The following is a 26,884-nucleotide window of genomic DNA, read 5'->3' as shown; positions in this document are numbered from 1 at the left end:
CTAATTCTTAATTAATTTAATCACTTCATTAATTTTATTTGCTTAGAACTCAATTTAATTATAGGACATGTAAAGCCATGAATGTTGTGTAATGTAGGTATACACACCTATAAACGGTGGAAACTGTCTTGTGCGTCAGACTTGACTGAGAGCCTCCTGCCTGCCGTCCGTCCCGTTTCAGGTCAGACAACTGCTCTAAACTGACTTGAATATAAATTGCTAATGTTGCCTGTGTGCGAGCCTAAATCAGGTATGCCATTTTAATTCAGTTATTAAGTTGCAGATAATTTAGTTTTATGTTTTAAAAAAATCTATTTTCAGTCACGGGTTTTCATATCACTTGATTCTGCTAAAGCATGAATTAATGTCCTGTAATCCCTGTAAACAGCGTGCATCATGGATACCAGTACACCACGTCCTTTTGATGATGCCGGAACCTGTTAAAGTTGAATAGCTTCCACTTTCTCCCACAGGACCTTATATAACTCCTGCTTGCTTCTGCCTTTACTGAGGTCTAATCAACCAGCTGAAAACACTTGTGTAATTACACCGGATAGGGCCCCTAATAAGGTATAATGTTATCAATGTGAAGTGGGGAAGTGATTCAAAACATGAGGTAGCCTACAACTGCTCAGGGATACCTCTGTAGTAGTTGGTATGTGGCAATATTAGCTTTGCTAATCAGAAAAATTAAAAAATATTTTAGTAAATAAATTGTGTGATCCTGAACAGGCGTGAGTTATGAATAAGGACTTCAAATAGACAAAGAGAGGGCAAAAATGATTAGGATAACATGAATACTGGGCCAGAGTGAATAATAAATACTTGAAATAGCTAGCTAAACGTATAGCTAAAAACAGCTGAAACTGTTAGCTAACGGGTTGGATTAAAATATTGTGAAACACTAAACTGACGTTAAATAGCATAGCAGAAAAAAGTAGTGGAAGAATTGTTTAATAGTTAGCTAAAAAATAATGATGATAATAACAAGTTCGCTACATGAATATCCAAAACATTTAACCATCATTGACTATGCTTAGCATTACCTTTAGCTACGCTTAGCTAAAGGTAATGCTAAGCATAATCTGAAAGTCATTGAGAAGTGGTTTAAATAAAAATGTATTCATGATGAAGTAAAACTCTTAAAAATGAATTGATGAAAATGATTATAAATTTACTGGTAATGGACAGATAGTAAAATACAAAGACTGTAGCTCAGAGCAAACTGACCAAAAAAACCCACAGACTGATAGTTTGACTTGGTTGAAACAAGTGTTAAGTTAGACTGGGTTCAGATGAACACATTTAACAACAAACATGAGGTATTTGAATCCATCTCAATAGACTTCAAGCTTATAGCAGATAAAACATAATAACTTAATTTCCTCTGTTCACTTGGTTTGGGACTAATACATCTCCCACAAGTTAAATCTAATTTACCCCTGTTCTTTGTCTTTGTATTCAATTTTTAGATTAGCTTCTCTAAATTACCTTGGATTTACCTGCCATAATCTCCACACAGAGGCTACATATAACAAAGCCTGATCACACTGCCAATTCTAATCTATTAATTACAGGATAACCTCAGTTAAATCTCTGTTTTCCATCTCTTTTCACAGATGAATAGCATGCCTTAGGCTTCCAAAGATTATGTTGGTGCATGTTAATGAATTACCATTAACCTCACTGCAGGATGCCTTCTTGTGAGGACGATTTGTGTTTCCTCTTAGCAGCCAGATCAATCATATTTCTTGAGACTGCTGCTCTGACAGTTGATGCCAAAGCTAGAGTGATCTTCGGGTCCCTTTAAACAAAAACCTAACCACTACTACTAATAATCATGGTGGAAACAGCTGTACTAAAGCCTATTCTCTAAACTTAACAAGGTAACATCTTTCTCAGGACTACAGGAAGAACCTGCTTTCTCCTATTCCTTTATCTGCCTGCGCAGATCAAACTAGGTGATGTGTATACACCCGTAGAAATCATCATGGAAACCTAATCAGACACATTTGCATAGAACTGGTCGATAACATGTAAAGTTTGTGCTTGTGTTGAAGGGGGGCCTTGTCGGTGGGGTTGTGTTTAATCTCTGTTGCTAACATGGCAGCATTATCAACTTTTTCTCCTGACCTCTATTAGATATCAGGCAGTCCAAAGGCTTTTTGTAATCACACTTGAATCAGTTATTTGGTAGCGAAAACCTTTGCACACCATATTTTTTCATAGCGCACATAAATGTCAATATCCAGCCTTCTGCTGTCTAAGTAAGTAGATGGGTACAAGATGGCTTTACAGGTGTTGGTAAAAAGCAACAGATTAATAAAACGCAGTTGTAAACAACCACAAGCTGATACTTTGTTATACTTGCTTTATTATAAATCAAACACTTAACACATTCCCAACTATAAGTCAGTAAAATCCATTTGAATGTATAACAAGTAGCTCCCCGGTGGTGTAATACTCAAATCTAACAGCAGATGGCATATGAAAGCAGCTAAGTTTCAGGCATCTTAAGCAAGAGAGCAAGGCTTTGTATAAAAATAGCACTGATATAGTGGATACAATTGTGTGTGTGTAAACCTGGGTGTGAAGCACTGAAGCAAAGTTGTCTAGGTCACAATATTTAAAGCTTTTGCAGGATCATTGCGGATGAGGATTTTCCGCCTCTGAAATCCTCAACACTGGGGAGCTGAAGTTGGAGGAGCAGGGCACTAAGTTATGGGTGTTCAGATAACTAATTTTACTGCTGCTGTCTTCTGTGCTTTCTTCCATGCATCCCAGTAATGAGTCTGCCCCCTCTGACTGGCTGCTAGGCTGCGGCGGGGGCACCAGGCCGTGCAGGAGGCTGTTCCCCAGGTGGGAGTTGCACCGAGCTAAGTTCTCAGTTAGATGCTGCATGTACACCTCCTCCAGCTGTTTCTCCAGCAGCCCGTTCAGCACCGAGTTAGACATGGGCTCTAGCCCCGATCCAGGCAGATCCAGGCTGATGTTCGCACTGTCCCCCATTGCTAGATAACCCTGGTCTGGTATGGATGGTACTGAATTCTGTGGCTCTTGCTGGGCTGTGCTTGGACAAACTTGAGAGATGGGAGACTGGATGCAGAAATCATGCTGGCTGACAGCAGTTCTCAGTAGATTGTGTGTGATGCGGCCTGAGTCAGCCACCTGCAGGTCTGGATACTGTTCCAGCAAGCTACAGTCTTCTATGTAAAGGGGGTACAGGTCAGTAGGGATTGAGAGGGCTACAGGTCTCTGAGGCACCACTTTGAGAATCTGGGGTTGGCTGGAGTTTAGATCTTCCTCTATGATCCCTGATTACAGAAGAGAAACTGGTTACATGCTTGCTTACAATTTTTTTTCCCAATATGAAACCAGATAAAAGACAAATGATTATTTACAAATGGATTGCTTCTTATTAGCTATATTTAATTATTTAATACAGCTGTTAAATTATTTAACCAAACTACAATATGGGTATTATTAGTTTTAGATTCAACAAGTTTTTACCTTTAAAATATCATAAATCCACTGTCACCTATACCACACTTTATCCTATTACGTTCAAAAAAAGGTTATAATAGTTAAATAAAAAGAGAATAAAAATCACACCTTTGTAAAAAAAAAAACTCGAAATGAAGTGATTTTGTGAAGAAAAATATCTAAAATAAAATAAAACAAAAAGTATAGAGGATATATTCATAGTTTGTTAGTTTGCTAAAATTTGATCAAAACTTGCCTGACGATTCTTTGACGGACACATTTTGGGTGTTTACAAGACTGTGAGTTCACTGCTTTCAGAAGGTTCTGTGTTTTTCGTGTAGTTTTTCGTACTGCTTTTCCTAAATCTAACCTCTGACATGTGCCCTCCATACAATAAGAATTCATGAAGACTAAAACTAACACAAACTAACCTAAAACTAAACATGTTCAAACTATAAATAAATAACCAGAATGAGCAAACTCTGTCTGGAAACGAACCGAAACTTAACTGAATTAAGAGAAAAAGCTTTTTGTTGTGAGGCGTTAGTTCTATCAACTGCACCACCGTATCACACCAACCATTTTAAACCAGTGACTGTTGATGTGTGTGTGTTGGTAAGTTTGCATTTAACAAAAAGAGGAAGCTTGTTAGTTCGAGGGAACTAGACTGCAGCAGGATACAAAGTTACTGCATAAACCCCACTGCAGATAAACTGTCTGTCACACTAATATGGGACAGTTGTTCCAACATGTTTTGTTGTTTGTAATCGCAAAAAAAGGCTTCTTTTTTTACCTGCTTCTGCTGAATGCACCCCTGGGACTGCAGAGCTCGAGTCAGAGCGAGCACAGTTGGATGGATCGGCACAATGACCACTTGTCTGCAATCTCTTTTGCTTGGAGTTGGAGGCAAACTTTCTCTCCTCCCTGTACACCAGCAGTCTGAGAAAACCTTCAGCCAACATGCCCACCTAGTAACTGGCCTTCTTTTTCCTCTGCCTCTTTTGCTTCTTCTGTCACTTGCATGCACTAATGGCACTGCGTGACTGTAAGTGCGGTTATAAAGATCTCCAGTCTGGTATCACTTCTGCATATAAGAACTGCCCCCTCCACCTTCCCGCCCCGGCACTTCCTTTATTTAATCTATAACCGAAAATCCGAGTTAAAAAAATGAGAACAGCGCATTTTTACGTAACAGGATGAGTTAACATCGTCAGGTTGAGGAGCAGGTGGTATCCGGCTCCGTTACTTAAGCAAAGGAAAAGTTCAGTTCAAGTAACAGTCATTCATTCAAAGTCAGAGAATAATTATATTTAAAGTCTGTGGAAAAGTTTATATAACGTGGCGTTTAGTGGCTAATAACCTCAGAATCAGACCCAATTCAAAGAGTAACAATCAAAATAACTCTGCTTCTGCTGTGATAAACAAGGTAGGCTGTTTTATTTTGAAAAACAGCAGTTTGATATAATTTCGTTTCGTTTTCCTTGAAACAGTTATGTAACTGACATCATATGAGATGTTTATACAGGAAATCTTTTCTTTTGGTTCTATTGATCATATGACCATCCACAAACCTTAAGAAACCTCGAAAGGAAGGTTTACGCATCTCACCTTAGGACTCCTGTCCTTACCACTAAGTTGGTGAGAGAATACACGGTGCCTTACAGACCTGTAGGTAATAGACCAAAATCCAAGGGAACTTAAAGCACTTTTGAAATGCAGTTTTTGTCTTTATGTGTTATTCAAATGATAATCAGTTCCAGAGTTTTCACATTCTGAATTTCATTAGTACTTTTAGTGGCTTCAAGTCTTCTGGGTAGGTTCTGTTAAAGTGAACACCTATCTGAGATAGGACCTATTTGTGCTATTACAGTCAAATTTAGTCAATGTCTATTCTTACATTTCACAGCTGTTGAGGCTGGTGGTAACGCGCAGAGCTTTAGAATAGGTTGCATGCCCTATCCCTGAGTGGGAGAGTTTTATTTTGAAGGTCCACTGACAACTCCTGGGACTCTTTGGTCCTGACATGTGGTGTAAAGTGTTTGACCAGCGTGAGTTTGCCAGTCTGACACAGTTTGGAGGTCCACAGTAAAGTGTCTGAATACTTGTTATTATTTAGTTACTTCAGTTTGAGATTTTGAATAGATTTGCAGAATTTTAGAGAAGCGACACATATCAGTCTCCTGGATGTAGATGGATTAAAACAGTGCACTTGTTTAAAACTACATTTACGAAACAGTTACGTGTTCTGAATACTTTCTGAGATGACTCACACACGCTAAAGTAAAACACAAAAACAGACACGTCAAGTCAACTTACAATTATTTATTGTACATAAAAAATGAACAGCACGGGGCGAGGAGGCAGAGCTCGTTTCAAAATCGGCTGACTGTTTTAAGAGTCATTCTTTTTGTGTGTGTCATTGCCGTTTTATTCCGAGGAGAGATTGTACCAATTTACGTAAGTCAGGGATTTACCAACACATTGTTAAAAAAAATGATTCTAATAGGAACAAGAGCCTCTTATCCAACTTCCCCCAAAACAAAACAAAAAAGCACCAAAATTGCATGTATTGTCATTTTTTTTAAGCAAATATCATCTTGTAGAAAAAGGGTTTGCTATTAAAACAGTTTTAAGACGACAGAAAGTAACTATAAACTCAGCGGGTGGGACTGTAAGAGAAAACAGTTACTGGGTCACACAATGTGGCTGAAAAATTTAAGACTTCTACTGATTAAACCTCTAAAAAACAATAATATTCATGTTTACAGTCAAAGGTTGGATGGTGTTGTTTGTGGCCAACAGTGAATCTTTCTTTGTATATTTCACTGGGTCTGATGATGTCGTCCCAATCGGGTAGTCACACATTCACGGTAATGCTCTGATTGACATGTCATTGGGCCAATAGGATTATCAGGCTGAGATTAACGGGAGGAAGCTGAGCTGTTTTAGATACCCTTAATAGTCTGCTTTAGCACCTCCTTTCAACTACAGCTAGCAAGGCACGGCTGAACGCAGATTTATGAAACAGAAACGTCATGAGAAAAAGTACATCGAAACCTTCATTATATTTATAAGCTGAGCAAGGTGTTGCTTCTATCCCCCCCTGGGTCTAGGCAAGGCTGGGTCCAGATGTAGGTTAGGCCTGAGGTGTCAGGATGGGAACGATGGGAAGCTGCTACTGCTGTGCTTCTTTCTTCGCTTGAGCCTCGGCCTCCTGGAGAGAAAAAAAACAGAGAGGGAAGGGACAGAGTGTTATATTAAAATGGAGGATACTGGTTAATATATCCCTTGCCACAGCTCAGAGGAAAACCCCCTCTGTCTCCATGGTAACTGGCACACCTCCCTGCAGTCCCCTTTGTGGCAGAGAGGAGGCGCCAGCGAGCGAGAGAGCCTGCAGAACCGATAGGAGGCCTGCTGTGGTGGATATCATGAACAGATGTATTATGTAATGTGTGTTTTCTTTATGGAAATTAAAGTGCGAAGACGAGTGTATATTTAGGATTGTTTTACAGGAAATGTGGCTGAGGGTGTAGGAATGCACTTCTCAGGAGGGACAGTCACCCAGCATGTGTTACTGTGTCCGTGAGCTTACCTTAGAGCCCGGAGGAGCGGTCAGACCCAGAAATGCGTACACGGCGTTTTCCTCCCTGGCGTCAAAGAAGGCCTCGTAGTTCTGCAAAGCAGGAAGAAACACAAACAGAGAGGTTTAAGGCAGATCAATCAGAAGATCCGGCTCTCCTGAAGCTGAGCGCTGAGAATTTGAAACAGCCTCTGAGCATGTGCGGCCTGAGGCAACAATCTGAGCGGCTGTGAGAAACAGTTGAGGTTGTGTTATCTGTCCAAGGACAGACCTCGGCAGTCAGTGTGATAGGAGGGCATTGTCTTTTGAGAATGCAGCGCAGGGTAAACAAGCTAACACGTTCAGCCCGTCTACGGTTTAGCCGTCTCGCACATTCCTGATCCCTCGCTCCTTCTCTGACCCTTTGTCTTCTTCCTCTTTCTCCACCAGAGCACAAAACAGATTTTTCAAAAGAGCTCTACAGCTGCGAGCATCCCTGTCGTCTTTGTCTGTGACATTCAATACAGCCCATCCTGCAAGTGCACCTTCACTTTGAGCCACCCATTAGCAGCACAGCATGATGCCACAGTGCACGCATGCTAAAGGCCCCAAGTGTTTACAAAGGGAGTAAACGAACATCTGCTAACACAGTGCATCAGGTTTGTGTAGTGTTTGGTAGAGTATGTCTGATCAGCACAGCTGCCAAACTGATTCCTGAATAGAAAAAAATGAATGGGAACGTAAACAGAGGAAAGCAGAATTCATGTGTCACATTTTAAGACTTAATGCCTACAATTGTTTTGTTTTTTTAATTGTGTGATTAGTGTACTTATACAGCCATTGCAAGAAAACTTCTTAAAGTCTTAAAGTCGGTCTGGATATAGTTCCTCCTATAGACTGGTTGATGTCATGCATTGGTTTGTGGACTTCTCAAATAAGAGGTGGATGACTAAGAAATCACTATATATACTTTTTCACTAGAAGTGAGGCAAATCGCAGGCCTGTGACCTGGTGACTCAATTACATTTTTGTAGAGGACACAAATTTTGGTGACTGTTAAGTTAGGTATGGACTCTGTATTATGACTGAACATAAAAATAAACGCAAACAGAACATAGCCTTACATCCGCATCATGAGGAATATGAAAAGAATTTGCATCTATAATAAATGTTTGTTTTTTTTAACGCATACAGATGCTAATAATCAGTGTCTGAGTGATGATGTTCAACAAAGTTTTGTTCAGATTGGCCTGTTTGTTAAGGAGGATATACGTACATATATATACCCTGATCAAGCATAACATTCTGACCGCCTGTCTATTATTGGGTTGGTCCCCCTTTCGCTCCCAATACAGCTCTGACCGGCAGAGGCATGGACTCCACTAGACCCCTGAAGGTGTGCTGTGGTATCTGGCACCAAATTAGCAACAGATACTTTCACTCCTGTAAGTTGAGAGGTGGGATCTCCATGTATTAGACTTGTTTGTCCAGCACGTTCCACGGATGCTCGACTTTGGAGGCCAAGTCAACACCTCAAACTCGTTGTTGTGCTTCTGAAACCATTCCTGAACTATTTCTGCTTTGTGGCACATTAATGGTCTGCAACAGTGGTAGGTGGTACGGGTCAAAGTAGCATCTAAATTAATGGCAGGACTCAACCCTGCAGAACAATATCTAAAGCATTGCACTGCTTCCTCTAGCTTGCCTTCTTCCCATAGGGCATCCTAGTGTCAAGTATTTCCCTGATAAGCGATGCACACAGACAACTGGCCTTCAATGTGACCAGGCCACCTTCTTCCATTGCTCCATGGTCCAGTTCTGATGCTCACGTCCCCATTGTTGGTGGACAGCAGTCAGCATGAGCAGCCAGATTGGATTGGACTACACAAGCCAGTCTTCACTTCCCACATGCATCAGTGATCCTTGGCCACTCATGACTCTGTCAGTGGTTCATCACTGGCCTGGAACATCCCACAAGAGCTGCAGTTTAAGAGATGCTCTGTCCCAGTCGTCTAACCATCAACATTTGGTTCTTGTCAAACTCTCTCAAATCCTTTCACTTGCCCATTTTTCCTACTTCTAACATGAACTTTGAGGACAAAATGTTCTCTTGTTCCCTCATACATCCCACCCACTAACAGGTGTCATGATGAAGAGATAATCAGTGTGATTCACTTAACATGTTAGCAGTCTTGAGTTTTGCCTGATACATGCATACACACATTTACTACGTTAAAAATGAAACCATACCTTAAAAGACACCCTGATTTGTCACCAGTTTTACTATAAATCATTTACAAAAATGGCCACAATGTTGCAAGCACTCAGGTTTAAAACTGAACATAAACTCAGCAGGACAGCATTTATTAGGTTATAGATCAAATGACAAGTACGGTAAACAAGCTCCCCCTATTGCCCATTAGAAAGTAAATTAAAGGTAGTTTGCATCAGTTTATTCTTTCAGACCCAGGGGTTACGTCCATCGTTTATTTACCGTCCGTAGGGGCAACAGAACAGTGACATATTGAGACCTTACGTGTTTTGTATCAGCTTTAGTCTCCAAAAACTCTGTTTCCACTTTTAAAAAAACAGTAGCTGTCTTGTAAGTTGCTAGATTCCCCACTGTGTTCACCAGCTATTTGCTAACTATGTTTGGCAGCTCTGTGGTGCTGGGAAGGGAGTGTACAGAGTGTATTTTTATTAAAGCCTTTTCGCTGAGCACAGCAGCTACTGAAAGAACAGTGAAGCTGCAGTCTATAAACCCAAAACAAAGGGATAAATGACGCCTGTACACTCTGTATACTTGAGGTCAAATTTTAATCAGGTGGTATTGAAGACATGAGCTTTATTATCACAACAGTAACTGCTTAGATGATCGCATGCAAATAATTTCATGTGTTTGCACGTGCGTGTCTTACCCCGCAATATTTGGTTTCATTAAATATCTGTGGGGGGAGCGGGTTCCCCGTGGCAGGTCTGGATTCCTCTGGGACATTCTCCCTCATCCACTTCCTGTTAGCCTCGTTGGCCGCGATGTCACACTCCTCGAACTCGATCTTATTGGCCGCCAGGAAGCCCATCACATCCTGCTGCTGCTTTTTAATCTGTGTGCGGGTGGATGAGAAAAGATGGTAGAGGGGGAAGTTGTCAGTTAAACATGACTCAGCCGTATGAGGAAACACAAGAGCCTCAGTTCATCATGCTGTCGTGAGTCTGTTTTAGAAATAAGGAGACTTTTTCTCTCCTGTGAGAACTACAGAGATCACTGACTCTCTGTTACTAAGTTACCACTCTGCTAGTAAGTGAAGGAAGTGGGAACTTGGGAAAGGCTAAGCAGGCACAGATTATACTTCATCTGTATCAAAAAACACACCATACAGTGAAGAAGCCTGCAGACACCGGGAATTCCCCACATTATCAGAGGAAATGTTTAAAATAAAAGCATCTCAAAATTAGTCAAAGGCTGCACTGTTTTTCTCACTGTTTGGGATTTTATGCAGATGCGATTGATTTTGACAGGAGGATATCCTGCTGCACTGGAAAAAGCACTAAATTAAACATTAACACAATTGTCATTTGTCACACTTCTAAAATAGTTTATCTGGCTTGTTGCAAAGCAACATTTTTATCTAAGGGGATGCAGCTCTACAACTAACAAGGAAATAAAGGTCTATCAAGGTTGCCACGGTGATATCTTGCAGGGTTTCATCTCTTTACAAAGAAGCCTAAATGCATCCTGCTGACAGATAAAGAAGAAGCTACTGTCTGCATAAAAGTGAGTGTTTAACTTTGTTTTCTTCCTCCTTCTGTGTCTTTCTGTGTGTGTGCGTGTGTGAGAAGTTGTGGTCCAATGAGCTCTCGGTGGGTGTGTTTAAGAGGGAGGATGGCCCTACAAGGCCAGACGGAAACATTAGCTCCTCTGGGACTTGAGAGGAGGTAACTGGTCAAACACGAGCCAAATAAGGCCTGCTGAATGGAGACACACACACACCACACCCACACACCAAAAGTAAACCAACTTCACCACGAAAACACATAATAAGGATCGATGTATCATCTTTGTGCCAGACCTGACGCCCCTGTGCGAGGGTTCCTCCCAGCTTTATGGCATGCAGATGAGACAGGTGGATTATTTAATAGCTGTTGAAACTTCACTAAGGCATGGAGGACAGTGCTCTGTGATCAGCCAGGCTGCAATCTGAATCATGGCAGTTTCACTCCAAAGGGCAAAGTCCTAAAACCAGCTCTCACTGTCTATCCACCTGCCCCGAAAAGCAATGCAACATAAAGCAACCGAGCAGAAACCTCAAAGGCTTTTTAATAGACTCTGTCTCCCCTAACGTACATGTTTTGCACAATCACAGGAGATTATTTGAATCTCAAAATGCTACGACGACAAGTTAAGCATAAGGTTTCTCATACTTTGGTCTGTTTTCTGCTTCACTTTGGTGCACTCGGGACATTGCTCCAACGGGGCTACATTGTACTGTTGCCAAGCAAAATTAATTTGTAGGACAAACTGGCCACATGCCATCTGCACCGTAACTCTAATTGAGCAGTGGGAGCTCCCAGCTCCGGCCCTCTGAAATGCTCCCTCATGTCTTGAGTCCCGAATTGAGCGCCTGGTGGAAGAAAACTGGCTGTCCTTGGATTTGGGTGTGGTAATAAACAAACACTTCTTATCCATTTCTTCAGAATGCTTCTATATCATTCCTTCTTCTCAAGAAGAAGATAATCATCTAATCATCTTCTTCTTCTTAAGAAGAAGAACACAAAAAGAAGTGTGAGGCAGGCCAGTATGTACCTAACAGCAGAGACCTGCAAGTGTGAGGTTTCATTTCCATAAACTATGCTTCTCTTGCATCGAGTCCAAGCATGCAAATGAATACTGGTATTTAGCTGAACATAATGCAAAAACCAAAAAGGGTGCGCTAATGTCAGGGTTGCTTCTTTTGCATGGATGCTGATCAGCATTAGCCGTGTTACTCTATCTAATCCAGGCGTTCGTGGTACTAACCCAATGATTCCTAATCAATCAAGCGGTCCTTTTAACATTTCCTGCAGTTGGATGTTCAGTCATAGAATAACATTCAATAACATTCAGTTATTGAATGTCTTGCACTGACAATTGGTAAGCAGTTTTCCTTTAGGCCAAACTGTTTAAATATCTTCACGATCAAAGTAAGCTTAACTTACTTAAGTAGTCTGGCTTACAATCAAATTAAGCCAGCTGAACATCAACATGTTAGCGGTGTCACTGTGAGAAAGATAGCACCCTGATGTCAGTGTTTAGCTCAAGGTGCTGTGCAGCACTCACTTAGCGCCGTGTCTTCTGTGTCGAGTCACTCGCACACAAGTACTTACTGCTGACTAACTACACTGATTTCAAATGTATCATCTGGGTTAGGAGAGAGGAGCCTGAAACAAACACTTCAAATCACTGATAACTACCATCATAGCACTTACTTGGCACAGTAATTAAATTTGATCACACCCACGCTGACGGACACACCCATGGAATGACTCAGGCAATTCCACATTAACTTACTATACTAGTATGTCCGAAACCTTGATAAACAACTCCAGTAGGACAACTCCAGGGATTTATTAGAATATGAAAATATATCAAACTATGCTTTTGAAGTCATAGCAGACATTGCCAGATAGCTTGCCTGAGTCAGGAACACTTGTTTAATATAGTTTTAAATTTCTTAATTATTACTTGGTTCAAATTAAACGAGACCATTGTTACCCTCTGACTATCTGCTCTTAAAAGTTGCCATGCTAAGCACAAACCAGTATGTCTAAAAAGATAAATACAGTCATGTAAAAAAGAAAGTTTTCACAATAGTCTATGAAGTCCTGTGAGCTCAAGGTGAACTCCGTGACCGCAAGGTACCCGGTCCAAATCATCAACCTTCTACCACCGTTGTTGACGGTTGCTACAAGGTGTTTGTGCTGATATGCTGTGTTTGTTTTACGCCAACATCTAAACTTTGATTTCTCTGTCCAAAGGACATTGTTCCAGAAGTCTTGCAGTTTGTTCGGATGCATCTTTGCAAACCTGAGGCATGCTCCCATGTTCTTTTCTGCTGCCAACACATTCCAAACAGGCCATACTTGTTCAGTCTTTTTCTAATTGTACTCAATGAACTTTAACGTTTAACATGTTATCTGAGGCCTGCAGACTGAGAGCTCTTGGGTTTTTTGCAGTTTCTTTTAGCATCGCAAACTCTGACCTTAGGGTGAATTTACTGGGACGTCCATTCCTGGGAAGATTGTGTCCTATAGGTGCTCACACTTCAATCAAGTGCATTTGGTTATCATCACCTGGCTGCTACTTGCCATCTTATTTTCTTTGGAACCAGTAAGGTAGGGCTGCACGATTAATCGTTAGAAAATCGCGATCTCAATTCATACTTCTGTGCGATCTCATTTCCAAATGACAACGATTAAAAAAAAAAAAAAAAAAAAAAAAAAAGACGACGACGATTGTACCGCATTTTGATCCGGGACGTAATCTGCATGAAAACAAGCGCTCACTCTTCCTGCTCAACAAATGACAAGGGCGGAGCCTTATACCACGTGATACAGAAGCTGGCTGCTAAAATTGGCAGGGAAAAAACAACGGAGAGCACGTCAGGGATGACGAGAAAGTGACTGGAGAAAATCCGTCCCGGTCAACCACCCAAACATCAATAACGGGAACCGTGTACAGCGCTTCCCTATACCCGTCGAACTCCCGCAGGCACAAAGAAATTACGGAGGCTATCACTTATCACCTGACCAAAGATATGGCTCCCATCAACAATGTGCAAAACGAGGGATTTAGGAAAATGATCAACACCCTAGACAAACGTTACGCAGTGCCGTCCCGCCACTATTTTTCTATTGTTGCACTACCTGCTCTATACACGCAGTGTCAAGAAACGGTGGAGACGGAATTTCAAGCAGTACAACATTTTGCCGCAATGACAAAATGTGAGACATTTGTTGCTTTTATGTTTATTTATTGTTTTTATGTTCAGTCTCAACTGTTACGAAGTTGATGTGCAGTTAATAAGCGCAATAAATATTTATACTGGAAAAGAAAATCGTGAGAGAATCGTGATCTCAATTCTAAGCAAAAAAAATCGTGATTCTCATTTTATGCAAAATCGTGCAGCCCTACAGTAAGGGTGTACCGACTTTTTCCAAGTACTTCCATAGTCTTTTGAAACTTTCTTTTGCCTGTACTAAAGTTTACTTAAACAAAAATATGTCAGATTAAGTTTATTATTAATTAAAAGAACAACTAGTTTTTGGTAGTAAGTTCAGTGGAACTTACTGTATATCATTACATGAATGATTATTGTTGACTGACTAGAATCTGAGTTGAATACAGTTGAAGGAGGTGGAATCTGCACCACGTGAACTTTGGTTTACATGCCTCATCATCGCGTGAGAGAGTTATGGCAGGACAATCCACATCCAGACATGATCAATCCCAGAAAAGGTCAGAACTCCGGCATTAACAGCTGCCAGACAATGACAAGCATTGATTGGATGGACCGTATCCACAACACTGGCTTAGATCAATATGGTGGACACTAATTGAATACCCCATCTGATTAAGGGTTGGGTTCAGCTCATGTTAATTTCAATAAGACAGGAAAGAAAACATGTTTAAAATGTCAGTTGCTCTTCACAGATAAGGCAAATAGCCTTTCATATTCCCCGGAAGCCCAACATTTGAATATGGGAAAGAAACCACTCTTTGCGCCAAGAGGAAACATGAATCAACCCCTGCCCTGTATGCTCATAAGGGATAAACGTTTGTCTTGATTAGATCACGTCTGATTTCAGCTGAAAACAGTTGCTTACTGGAAAAATACCAAAAGCAGTAGCCTCCACCCAGTCCTGTACTCAGTCAGCATTACAATATAGTTACAAAAGAGCCTTACACTGTTGCTCTGGCTGAATTCCCATACTGCTGCCTGGAGGTGAAACAACAACAAAATTAGCTGATATAGAAACGAACTGTAGCACCAGCCCAAATCACGTCTGACCTATAAACCTTAACATCAAATCCACAATAGGGAAAAGCATGATAAGGCTGACATTCTGAGGGCGAAAGTCCTGGGCATAGAGAGTTACACTGCATGTCCACAGCACCTCAGGTTATTACAGATTCACAGAGCATTTATTGTGACAATAAGGAAATTGTAAAACAGTGTGGCTGCAGTTCAGGCATGGAAATGAGGGAGGAAATGTGCCATGGTGCTGGCCAGTGCCTTTGGCTCGTTAGACATTTGCAGTTTAAGTTGACCTTGTGGTCTATGGTCTAGATATACTGTTGTAGGTGCATATGTGCATTGGCATATGTGTATTTAAGGATAAAAAGATTCTAGTTTGTTAGGCAAACTTGGCCTCGCTCAAAACCAGGCGCCGTTGAGATACCCGGTGGCATTCTGTAAAAGATATTTTACATACAAATACAACATCAGAAATTTGGGTTATGTTTTAAAGAGCCATTAGCGACAGGATTGAAAACATCCCTAGAGAACTCACACGAAGGCACAATATTATATATCTAAGTGATTGAAATGCTCTGCTTCACATTACTGGGTGGAAATACAATAATGTCAGCTCACATTGTGATACCCTCCTTCATACTGTATAACTAGCTCAGACCAAAGTCAAGCAGCAACCTCCAGGGATAAAAACTGAAACCGATGTGGGAAAGTGCCAAAAACACCAGTTCATCAAACGGCCACTTGGCAATATATTGCATCACAGCTTCTTGCACTGGCACAAAATGTGGCTGTTTTTATAAAAGCGTGCAGGCACTGTTAACAGATTCCACTGTTAATGTTACTAACTAGTCGCTCCTGGAGGTAGTGCTGATAATACTGAGTCCTCGTAGTCTTGTACCTTGAGTTAGTCTACGATTGTAGCCACTAAACACGGGTGTCTCTCCCTGTGAGACACATCCACACTGTCTATAGCTGTGCCTTTCTCTTTTAGCACTCAAATCCAAACATGGCCACTTGTGGCTTCAAAAAACCAAGATGCTTTTTGGCTATAATGCCATCTTAAAGCTTCGAAATGGGACTTCACGAACTCAACATCACAATGCAAATGTCTCCTGGGGAAAGGTTTTATGTTCAGATGGGATAAATACTGAGCTGTTTGGCCACAATGACAAGAGGTGTGTTGCAGGAGTAAAGGTGTACCAACTGTCAAGCATGGTGGTGGTAGCATTATGCTCGACAGTTGGTACACTATTGTTAGGTTTGAAAGCCTAGCATTATGCTCTTGTTAATGAAGGAGGAGGACTACCTCCAAATTCTTTAACTTCATCTTAAATCAACTGATAAAGTGTTGAAAGTTACTCAGAGAGTTGCGTTCCAACAGGACAATGATCCAAACACATATCAAAGCTGGTTTTGGAATGGATAACACATGCTAGCAATTAGCTTCTGTAACGGCCTTCCCAAAGCCCCGACCTCAACCCTATTTAATATTTTGGGACTATGATTAAAAGCCAGGCCTGTGCAAACAAACCAACCAGATCAAATGAACTCTACCAATTCTGCCAAGAAGAATGGTCAGATATCGATCCAGAATTATGCCAGACGCTTGTTGATACCAAAAGTGCCTGATCAAGGTGAGAGTATATGTATATACTTACGCCTGTATGTAAACTTGGCAACTTGTATATATCAGAGAAAACCTGAAATGATTTCAAACTTTTGCACCAAGTTTATGTTTTTGGATATAGAAAATCTGGAAAAATAACATGTCATGCATGACCATGATGGATGTATCTAAACTTCTAATTACAACTGTATACATTTACCATCTCCTACCAGAATACTCACATTGCGTATTTATTTCTTATATGTATTTCTTTAGTGTAAAGTGATCTATTTTTCACATCTATTTCTTTTCTGATAGTTTTATTTTCATAGAGCTATGTTTTTTTAATGTTTTGTGGACATGGTAATTTCCCAATTTTGGGGATAAAGTATTTCCTCATCATATTCTTCTGGAATTTTATTGTTGTTCCCTTTTTTCCATTTTTTTCTGTCAGAAAAAAAAAACAGTTTTTTTCCAAGTGGCAGCAATGTATGCAACTGGAGTTTGTGGCATTTTGCTAAATCATATTTTGAGGAACAGTACTGTTGACATAACTCACCTCAGTTCTTTTTTTCATTACCATACTGTAGCCTTTTCTAACTGAAATCTATCTATTGACACATACTGTAAATCTGATGTTGTGCTCTTCTATGACAAACTGGTACTCAAGCTCAATCAAATTAACAGTACTTTGTTTTTGACCTTTGGCTCTTGTACGGATCAGCTTTCACATGAAATCAATCAGCCCCAAAAGCTAACACAGTGCTCGAACACAAAGCAGAACTTAATGTCTTGGAAAACAAAACCATCTATCTGGATGATGCTGACTGTTGTAGTTTGTCAAGTGCTGAACCTCATATAGCCCTCTGGCTAACTTCACACAGTCTGCTGCTCTGACCTGCATTCAGTTTCCTCTATGGAACAAAAAACGTGTATTTTTTTTTAAATACTCCTACTTATCTCCCTGTTTTGGATGTTCCTCTCTGCACATTCTTATTTATACTCGAGTGCTTAATGTAGTATCAGATGGGGCTGGGTAGAGGAATGTGATGACACTGTTTTGTAGACACGGACGCAATCAAAAAAGCAAGCTTAGTTGCGACAGAGGCTTTTCGCCACAATTTCCCGCTCAGCAGCCTGCTCATGCTAACGTGCGAAGAGAGATTTTAAATACTATGTAATTCAGACATTCGGTAAGTGCTTTAATAATCTACAATAGTGCATCTGCTAAAATAAAAATCAAAGGGAATGAGTTAAACATGGTAAGAACAAACAAAATGAACTCTTGGAGATGATAACATCACAGGTCTGTGCAGAACAACAGTGCAAAAGCTCGTACGCCTCTTCTAGAGGACTTAACCAAAAACAAATCAATGAGAGGTAATGCACTTTCCCAGACAGGCTCCAGGACGCTGATGGCATCGCTGGCTCTAAACTCACTCCACTCTGACTCTACAGGAAGCTCCTGTGCTCTAAAGCCTGCTGCTGAGCCTGTGCAAATGTCATTTACTGTCAGGGCAATAAAGTCACTCAGAGCTGTCCAACTGAAAGGAGGCTCTGTGTTTGATTATTTCCTGTATGTGAGCTGTGAAAACAAACGGCTGGCGGAAGGAAAATCGCCCTACAGGTGATCTAAAGCACAAGGGTACGACAAGTGACTATAAAGTTGGACACTTTTATCAAAGGAATCTTTAAAGGTTCTTTTTTTGGGAGCATTTCTCCTGATAAAGTTTGCACGTTTACAGTTTTGAGACTTTGCAGACACCAGGCGCGATGCTAAATGCAATGTTTTCATCGCATCTGATGTTGACTAGTTGTAGGATACAGTGTGCAAGAACTCAGTGTTTAATGAGCTTCTGCGTGCTCGTGTTTATGTTGATCCAGAACTTCTGCAAGTCTTAAACCCTGCTTCGGGGTTGCAGCTGCTTGTCTAAAAGGGGGGCCCTGGAGAATTGCATCACCATCATTCCTCTGCACTCTGGAAGAAACTGGCAAGTCTGGAGCTAAAAGAATGTCCTCTCTACTGAAGGAAAACAAGAGTCCTGCTCTGGCATCAGGTGACACAGCACATCGTTTTAAGTTCATCTATTGATTTTTGTATTTTCTGCATGCCTTTCCTGTTCACAGTCTAGTTTCAGCTGAAAAACCCAATAAATTGCCACTCCAGGAAGCACTGTGACAAACCGCAGCTGAGAGAGACAGAGACGCCCGCTCGCTCCTCAAACTTCCTCCCTGCCTCTTTCTCTGTGCACGAAGTTAAAAGAAAATCAAGGAGAGACTCAAGCTGCGTTCAAAGTGTGGTGGACGGCAGAGCTGCATGCTTACTGATGAGTCAGGCCACCCCGCGCACTGAGAGGATGACAGCCCGGTGGACATCAGTTAAGTAGAATAAAAAAGTTCGGCCTGGCTGCTGCATATACACCCGCCTATCACCTCGTACGCACACAAGCCACACGCAATCATCCCGAATCTTACCGAAGTGGATCCAGAGGACGATGCTATGTACACTTTGATCACCATCTTATCTCCCTGATGCTGTTGTCACAAAAGTCCGGCGGGCTGAGCTGGTCGGCTGCTTGCTCTGCTGCTCGCAGACACTGTGCAGGTGGGCGGCTGAGCAGCGAGACACAAAGGAGAAAAAACTACAGCAACAAACTTCCGAGGCTGAAATAACGTACCAGTCTCTGGTAGACAGCGCAGACGATCTGCGCAAATGCTCCGGTCCTCAGCACTGGATGGAGCTTTGCATTCCTCCCCCGCCTCCACTCTGCCTCCCCGCCCCTTCTAGCCTCTCTCTCTCTCCGTTTGTGTGTGTGTGGGGCTGAAAAGCACACACTCTCAGACTGGTACACGCACAGAAAGAGAGCGAGAGAGGTGGTCTGTCAAGATGGCAACGGGGTTATACTGCCTGAATATTTCAGCATCGACCTCCCCCTCCTCACCCCTTTGTCTGTAAGCCAGACACCGGCTATTGTTCGGCGCACAATGCACGTGTGCACGGTAACAGGTGTCCCGGCACTACGTGTGAACGAGGAGGCAGGTTAATGTGATAGAAAATAAAAATCTGATTTGATTTTTTTTTTTTTTTGGAGCGTGTGTGTGTGTGACAGCACAGCCTGTGGAAGCGCCGTCTTCAGAGCAGGCGCTTTATTATTTGCCGGGCTTTGTGGGCCCCCTGCAGGCGTCTGGAGAAGTCGACGCGAGGCCTTTTTTTTCCCTGAAACGAATTTAAGGAAAGCCGACTGACAAAAAAAAGTGTCGGAGAGGAGGAGGGGGAGGAGTGGGCGCCATATTGGACTGAAACTCGAAGTGAATCTATGGTTAAATCTCCCCCGCTGACTTCTGCAGAGGCGAGCCTGTGCTTTAATAAGAGCCAGCGAGGATGCCTGGCTCGCACTGGGGGCATGTTGCCTGCCGCCGGGGCCTGTATGAACCATGCATGCGGCTCCCTCTCTCTCTCACACACACACACACTAACACGGCTCACTCGTGTGAAGGCAAACATGTCCTCGAACGCGAGCCTTTTCCCCCTTCTTTGCAGGCTTCCTCCCATCTCCCTCTGCAAGAACAAGCCATTCGCGGCAGACCCCTCAACATCACCGGCTCCAAAATTCCAAGTGTTCTGCAGCCCCGAATGGCGTCACCCGATTGGCCGAGGGCCTATCAATCATGCCTTTAGCCGCACCCCTCCCCCCATTCAACCACTCGCCTCTCTGTTCCAGTGTGTTTACTACACTGCCGAGCATAAGGGAGACACTCGTCTTCACATGCACTGATCCCACAGAGAAAAAAAAAAACAGTTTTTAGTTGTATTTGTAAGGAAACCCTCCAAGAGATCAACATGCCCAAGAGAAAGGTACGTATTACGAAAATAGCAAAAATACTTTGAGGCGGATAGCAGCCATTAATGCAATGAAAACGATTGTGAAGACATCCCTCTGAGACATTACTTAATTATAACGCAACGGATAGCGGTTATTTTTCGCTGGTAATTTTTTGCCTGTTTTCTAGATATAATCTGCATTTTTTTTGTGTTAGAGCGAATATTTTCCTGCTGGGACACGGCCTTTAAAACGCCTTTTTCGTGTGCGAGCCGCTGTCCTTTGGGGAGTCAGAAGTCTCTCTCTCGGTCTCCATGCAGTTAAAGCACAAGCAGCAGCCATGCTTTGCAGCTCTTGTCCACCTTCGTCGCCCGACCTACCGAGAACAAACGCTTCGCTTATCGCCGTTCGGGCTCCAAACCGGCCCGAAGTGGCGCCAGAAAATGCCTTAGTGGCTTTACTTTGCATTTTGACCGCGAAAACAAACATTCGCCGTCGCGTTTCGATAAAATTATATATTTTCTCAATTTGTTCGCGGTCCCAAATGGCTGCGATGGCGTTTCCCTGCCGCCCGGTGGCGCCTGTGAGCCCGCTCAACCTGGTCCCTCCCCCTTCTCAGAGACTCCCGCGCCAGCTTTCAAATCTCAGCTCCATGCACTGAATGAGAGAAAGAGATGGGGGGGCGTGGAAGGGGAAAGCAAGGCCTGGACCCTCGAAATGTGGCCTCAGAGACCCGCATGGCTCTGCTCTCACAGCCTCCGTCGGGATCCAGGCGTGGAGCCGGCATTTCTGGCCTGTAAATCGCTTAAACCCACCTGTATTTGAAATGAACTTTGCTTTTCACCTGAAACTGAAAAGTTTTTTCAGCACCTCTATGACCAATCCTAATATGTGTCCAGGTCGCACAGCATCTGTTCGCTGTTGATATAAACAGCAGCTAAGCTCTTATTTTTTCCAGTCACTCATTTAAAGCTGTTGTGTTGTGTTTTTCAGGCACACGGAGCAGAGGCAGGAGAAAAGGAGGAGGTAAGCAAGGAAACGGCGAGCTGCACCTCTCGCACGCCATTTAAATTCAGATTTTAATCGGCACGTGAGAGATTAAAAGGGAAAATAAAATTTTTAGATTAAATACCTGTGTGTCTGTGCTTCCTGCTTGTCAAAATAAAAGCCTCGCATTAACAACAACCTCTTGTCATGTTTCAGCCCCAGAGGAGATCAGCTCGGTTATCGGCGGTAAGATGGCACACACTTTTACACGCTCACCGACATCACCTGATGAGAATGGACACGTAAAAAAGCCAAACAAAGCAGAGCGGCTAAAAGTGTAGCACATGCAGATATTTAAATTGAGTGTGCATAGGGGCGCATAGGAGCAAGAACTGCGTTTTCCAGCAAAGCAAAACTTTTCAACAAGTTGTTTTTGCATAACAAAACATAGCAGTGACTTGAGAACAGTTATATAGTGTCTCAGATATACTTTAATTTGCCTAAATTCACAATTAAAGCAGGATTAATGAACATTACAGTGAGTTAAAACAGCCAAAATCAACCTCAAAGATGTGTTCACATGTATCTACATGTAATACTAACTAAAAGCCAATAGCTGGCATAATCGAGCCCCAGTATTGACTGTTTTGTTTTTTTCTTAATGAAGCAAATTATTGACACACTGTCTTTATTCAAAGAAGTTTCTTTTCAGGAACATTTTGGGGGTTTAAAGATGTCTTTCATGCACCAAAGTCCTCATGAACATTCTGAAGTACTGGGAAAAAACAGGCTCTAAACTATCATAGATACTCCTGTGGTGCTGCTGTATTCAAGCGTAGCAGTTTCCACATCGCTTTCCTCTTCTTTCCCCAGAAACCGGCCCCGCCCAAGCCGGAACCAAAGGTGAAGAAGGCGGCGAAGGTGAGAGGCTAAATGAAGTTGTATTCGAGGGTGGAGGGAGGGCGTTTGTAGATGCTCAGCATGCTCACTGCTTGTGTCTAAACCTGAACAGAAAGAAAAGGCTGTGAACGACAAGAAGGAGGACAAGAAGACCAAGAAGGCGAAGGAGAACGCCGAGGCAGAGGCGAACGAGGAAAACCACTCTGAGAACGGCGAGGCCAAGACCAACGAGGTGTGTGAGCAGGGGGACGTTCCTCCCCTTGGCCTTTTTGGACAACCCTGGTAATTTCACGATTTCACCAAAAACTAACAAAGTTTTAACTTCAGCCATTCTGCTTCATCCCTTAGGTGGAGGCAGCTCCCGAGGAGGCCAAGGAGGAGGCCAAGTCCGAGTAGCACCACTGCCCAAACTCTCTCCTCCTCCATCTTCTACAGCCCCTTCCCCCCCACCCCACCCAAAAAACTACCCCAGCCAGTCCCACCCCACCCCCCCCTCTAAGTCTCTCTCACATGGTTTCCCTCCAAGGCGTATTGTTAACAGAGGAATATTTTTATCAATGATTTTATAAGTATCCGTACAGATTTTTAGCACAAAAAAGCAAAGCTGATTATGGAGCGCCTTGCAGATTTGCAGTGGTCATATCAAAGTGTCTGCAAGCGAAATGAACACACTAAAATCTTTTTTAAATGGCATTTCATGATTGTTGAAGGCTTGTTTTTGGTGTAGAAAGCGTGTCCCTGCCGGATTGGCTATGTTGTGAGTTGTGTATTACTGTGTTTTTTTTTTTTTTGTTTGTTTGTTTGTTTCACTTCTAACTCCACAAAAATCAGACCTTTTCTTCCTCACCTCCTCCCCTTTCTCCCCCCTTTTATCCACGTTTTTACTACAACGGTTCAGACATGTCGGTGTGGGCGATTCCTTTTAGACCTCTATAAACGTGCAGTGAGTCCCCTCCTCTTTTTTTTTTTTTTTTCCATTTTTGTTTCTCTGCTTCTGTCTCATGGTGTTTTTTTTTTTTTTTTTTTTTCTTTCATTGAAATTGTGTTTTGACGAAGAAGAAGAAAAAAAAGATACAAAACGAAAAACTACTAGCGTGTTGTCCATAAGAAAGAGGAAGACGAACATGTGAAACATTCCGGAGAACGGCGACTGCCTCCGATCCGTCTCCTTAGACGACCCTGCGTGTATAAAAGAAAAGAGGAAAAAAAATTCTAAAAAAAAGAACAAAACAAAACAGCTCCCGCTCCATCCACGCTGTCACGCCAGCTTTTCTAAACACTGTTTTTTGTTTTAGTTTTTTGGTTTGGTTTTTTTGGTTTTTTAACAGCGATTGAATTTGGAATCCTTCTGTGACAAAAAAAAGGAAAAAAAAAGAAAAAAATATATGCAGGTGTCCGGTCCCTCTCTTATGTTCTGAAATTCTCTTAATAAAAAGAAGTCCTGGGAATTTTCCTCGAATCGGAGTGTCTAGTTTGCTTTCTTTGAAGACAGAGTGGGATAAATAAAGGGAAATGAATGGGGAAATGGGTTGGGGAGGGGTTGTGAGTCAAAACTCGAGCTCCGAGTGCTCGTTTTGTAGGTAAAAGCAACCATGTGTTGTCTTTGAATTGAAATATAAAGCCTGCTTGTGTCTTTAAAGCATGCGATTTCCACTACTAACTGTGCTTAAGAGCCTCCTGGGATCTATCTGTACGCATGATCAAAAATGACTGCATTCATTTTTCTTTTTTAAACAAGAACATCCTTGCCACTTAGCAAAATCCAGTATTTCCTTCAAGAGAAGCTATTGCAGGTCATAGATTCCACATTTCATCCGTCCTCCTTTCTCTGATTACACACTCAAGTCCACTTCATCCTCCAAACTTACTCGAGGCATGTTTGTTACGGCCCAGACTGCAAATATCTGTTGCAAAACACTCTTTAAGGGAGGTCAGGTCAGCGAAAGGTCAGCCAGACCTTCATTGTTCATCCCACTGATCGATCCGTCTAAAATGCACCAGTGAGAGGACATCATACCCAGTAACTGAGCAAAGTCTTTAATAAAGTCATGCTTCTACATCCTTTCTGGCTCGCAGCCTTTACAAACCCAGAGAAAAAGGGCCTAGATGCAGACAGTTCCTAACTGCCCGGCTTCTTCCTTCCCCTTTAGGGCTTAACACGCTCACGTTAAACCCTGGCGTGAGTGCTGTGACCCACATTCACCTCGACCCTGAAAGAAAGAAGAAGTCGCTGCTTTATTTCGTAACCTGCTTTAAAGAGAGCCCCATATTTAGGTTGCACGTACAAAGCTTTCATGCATCGGTTTATGGCAAAGGCCTGGCAGGAGAATGGTGAAGAAGATGCTTGTAGTCTGCTGAGCAAACACGGTGTGAATGGGCGACTCTGATGTGCACTTGCCTGCAGCACTGGCTGTGTGAGCGTGCACGCTTGCTGCGTTCTGTCGAGCCTCAAAGTCAACCGCTGCTGTGAGTTCAAGTATATGAAGACACATATGCATGTGTGTGTGTTTGTAACAGCATTGTTTTTCAGGCTTGGACTGGGTGCAACAGCCTGCAGCAGCTCCTCTGGTTTATGCTTCAGCTTTGTGTCTTCATGTGCTTCACTTATCTGTGAATCACTGCACAATATGACGCCCGATTTTAATTTGTATTTATTTATTTTGTTTAGTTTTGGTTTATTTCCCCCCTTCTCTTCCGCTATGCTGTGCAGCAGTCTCAGTCCCCCTGACCTGCATTGTCATGGCCGAGCACTGGGCTCCATTTTGTCGATGTCTTGCTGTGCGTTAAGCGTCGTTGCGCCTCGCCGCCACTAGATGTCAGTCTCGTCTCATATTTCATACCTTAAAGAAACCAAAACAAAAAACGCTCTTTGCCCACGGCTTCGTGTGGAGCTTTGATTAACCTTACATTTGATTAACTCATACATTAAAAGGTGTTATTCTGTTTTTTATTATTATTTTACTATGAGAGATGACTCACACATTTCTTAATGGAGCAAAAAAAAAAAAAAAAGCGTTTCAAAGGCCTCCTTCTACCTCCCTTCCCCTTCTTATTCACATCTCGCTTCGTTATGGCTTTTAATCCTCTTGTCATCAGCTGCTGTTTAATGCATTTGCTTTTCAATCTAGTGTGACTTGAGCCGGGCCGGCTAAAAGCACACGGTCTGGCCCAGGCGATTAATTCGCAGCCTCTGTGTGTGAGATCCGTCGATAAGTGGGGGAAACTAAAGGAAATACATTATTGATCAGACAGAAAGTTTCAGATCTCAGCCAGGGTGGTCTCTTTTTTATTGCTCACCACCTTCTTTCATCTGTGCACTCCTTGTGATATTCCTCAGCTCTTACACCCTCATTGATCCGTCCATTCATCCTGTCTCCTGTGATCAGCCCTCTGACTCGTTAACGGCTTTGATACTGAGACACACACAAACACGCGCAAACAAACCAAACATGCAGCCCTCTCTTAAGGCAATCGGGGATCAAAGTTCTAATTAGCCCCTACCGATATTGTTTTATCTTCTGCCTGTGTGTGCGTGCTGAGTGCTCTGGCTGAAATTGAATGTTTGTCTGCCTGCTTTATCTGTCTCACGGCCCATCTGCCGGTCTGCCTGCTCATCCTCTTCTGTCTTTTCACTGTCTGATCTGAGTAATCACAAGGCTGCTTTGCCCCCGCCGTGCATGAACCCCCCCCCCCTCCACCGCCAGTATTTACTCTCACTTTGTCCTTACTCCTGGCAGGCTTGTTGACTAAAATAGCCCCCACCCCCATTTCCCCCCTTTTATTTATTTTTTTAAACATTTGCACAGCCTATTCTGTCATCCCACGCGTTTTCAGCTCCCGTCGTTTACCTCCCCCTGTCCGCATCCCTCTGGTCAGGGACTGTGCATGTTTGCACACATCTTCCCCGCGTAGTTCGGTGTGTGTTACATGGAAGGAGATGGAGGGTGGGGTGCTCTCTGAGTAAAAAAGAATGAGGATGACCTTTTGCGAGGAAGTGATTTAAATGATGCCCTGTCGTCAGCAGGAAGAGCACTGTGTGAATGTGGATGAGCAATTGTTGTGGAAAGGACGTCACACTTTTTGCACACGCGTAAAGCAGGAGGACAGCACACACACACACACACACACACAAGGTGCCAGCAGGTTCAGGTTCACATTTTGTATGGAAAATGTCTGGCTGTCTTAAACAACTGTTTGTGTTCGACTGTCTTGTTTATCTGTACTCGATGGGGGTGGGATGTTCAGGAGTGAATGGGGAGACGCAGGAGGAGAAAGAGAGGAAGAGGAAACTAACGGGAGGTGAGGAAGAAGAGGGGAAGGAGAGAAGAGAGGAGAGGAAGTGTGCAGGGGAGAAGGGCTGGATGCAGATGGGGATCTATTCTCTCCGTGCACACAGACAAGATGGAAATGAGTGGGCGTCTGTGACGTCAATCAGTGAACACACACACACACACACACTCCCCTCCTCTTCCAGTCCCATGCTAATACATGCTTCACTGCAAACAGCAGCAGT

At 42.6% G+C, this 26,884-nt stretch overlaps 2 protein-coding genes and 1 long non-coding RNA gene across 4 annotated transcripts; 1 reads left to right on the top strand and 2 right to left on the bottom strand.

Annotated features, from left to right (window-relative positions):
* Positions 1 to 2,354: 2,354 nt before the first annotated feature.
* On the bottom strand, positions 2,355 to 4,532 carry LOC146392073 (uncharacterized). Its single transcript, XM_084941095.1, has 2 exons — positions 4,277 to 4,532; positions 2,355 to 3,314 (listed from the first exon to the last, which is right to left on the bottom strand). Exons 1-2 carry the CDS (start codon positions 4,443 to 4,445, stop codon positions 2,644 to 2,646), a joined length of 840 nt encoding a protein of 279 aa, XP_084797221.1. The 5' UTR covers positions 4,446 to 4,532; the 3' UTR covers positions 2,355 to 2,643.
* A 1,258-nt stretch (positions 4,533 to 5,790) lies between these two features.
* Positions 5,791 to 19,702, bottom strand: sh3bgrl (SH3 domain binding glutamate-rich protein like). 2 transcript variants are annotated; one of them, XM_084941074.1, is made up of 4 exons: positions 19,342 to 19,702; positions 9,961 to 10,146; positions 7,076 to 7,156; positions 5,791 to 6,697 (listed from the first exon to the last, which is right to left on the bottom strand). In XM_084941074.1, exons 2-4 carry the CDS (start codon positions 10,120 to 10,122, stop codon positions 6,659 to 6,661), a joined length of 282 nt encoding a protein of 93 aa, XP_084797200.1. In that variant the 5' UTR covers positions 10,123 to 10,146; positions 19,342 to 19,702; the 3' UTR covers positions 5,791 to 6,658. The 2 variants fall into 2 exon arrangements, with proteins under 2 accessions (XP_084797200.1, XP_084797190.1); XM_084941064.1 differs by having other exon boundaries at positions 19,139 to 19,693.
* Positions 19,703 to 20,370: 668 nt separating this feature from the next.
* Positions 20,371 to 23,830, top strand: LOC146392071 (uncharacterized). Its single transcript, XR_014801455.1, has 6 exons — positions 20,371 to 20,519; positions 21,478 to 21,510; positions 21,688 to 21,717; positions 22,345 to 22,392; positions 22,484 to 22,603; positions 22,720 to 23,830. It is a non-coding gene; the product is annotated as an uncharacterized LOC146392071 (long non-coding RNA).
* The last annotated feature ends 3,054 nt before the right edge of the window (positions 23,831 to 26,884 follow it).

Source organism: Perissodus microlepis, chromosome 2, assembly GCF_051167445.1.
Source record: "Perissodus microlepis isolate ML-2025 ecotype Zambia chromosome 2, ASM5116744v1, whole genome shotgun sequence".
NCBI lineage: Eukaryota > Metazoa > Chordata > Actinopteri > Cichliformes > Cichlidae > Perissodus > Perissodus microlepis.
The sequence above is the reverse complement of the archived record's forward strand: the minus strand, read 5'-3'. Positions and strand labels throughout refer to the sequence as shown.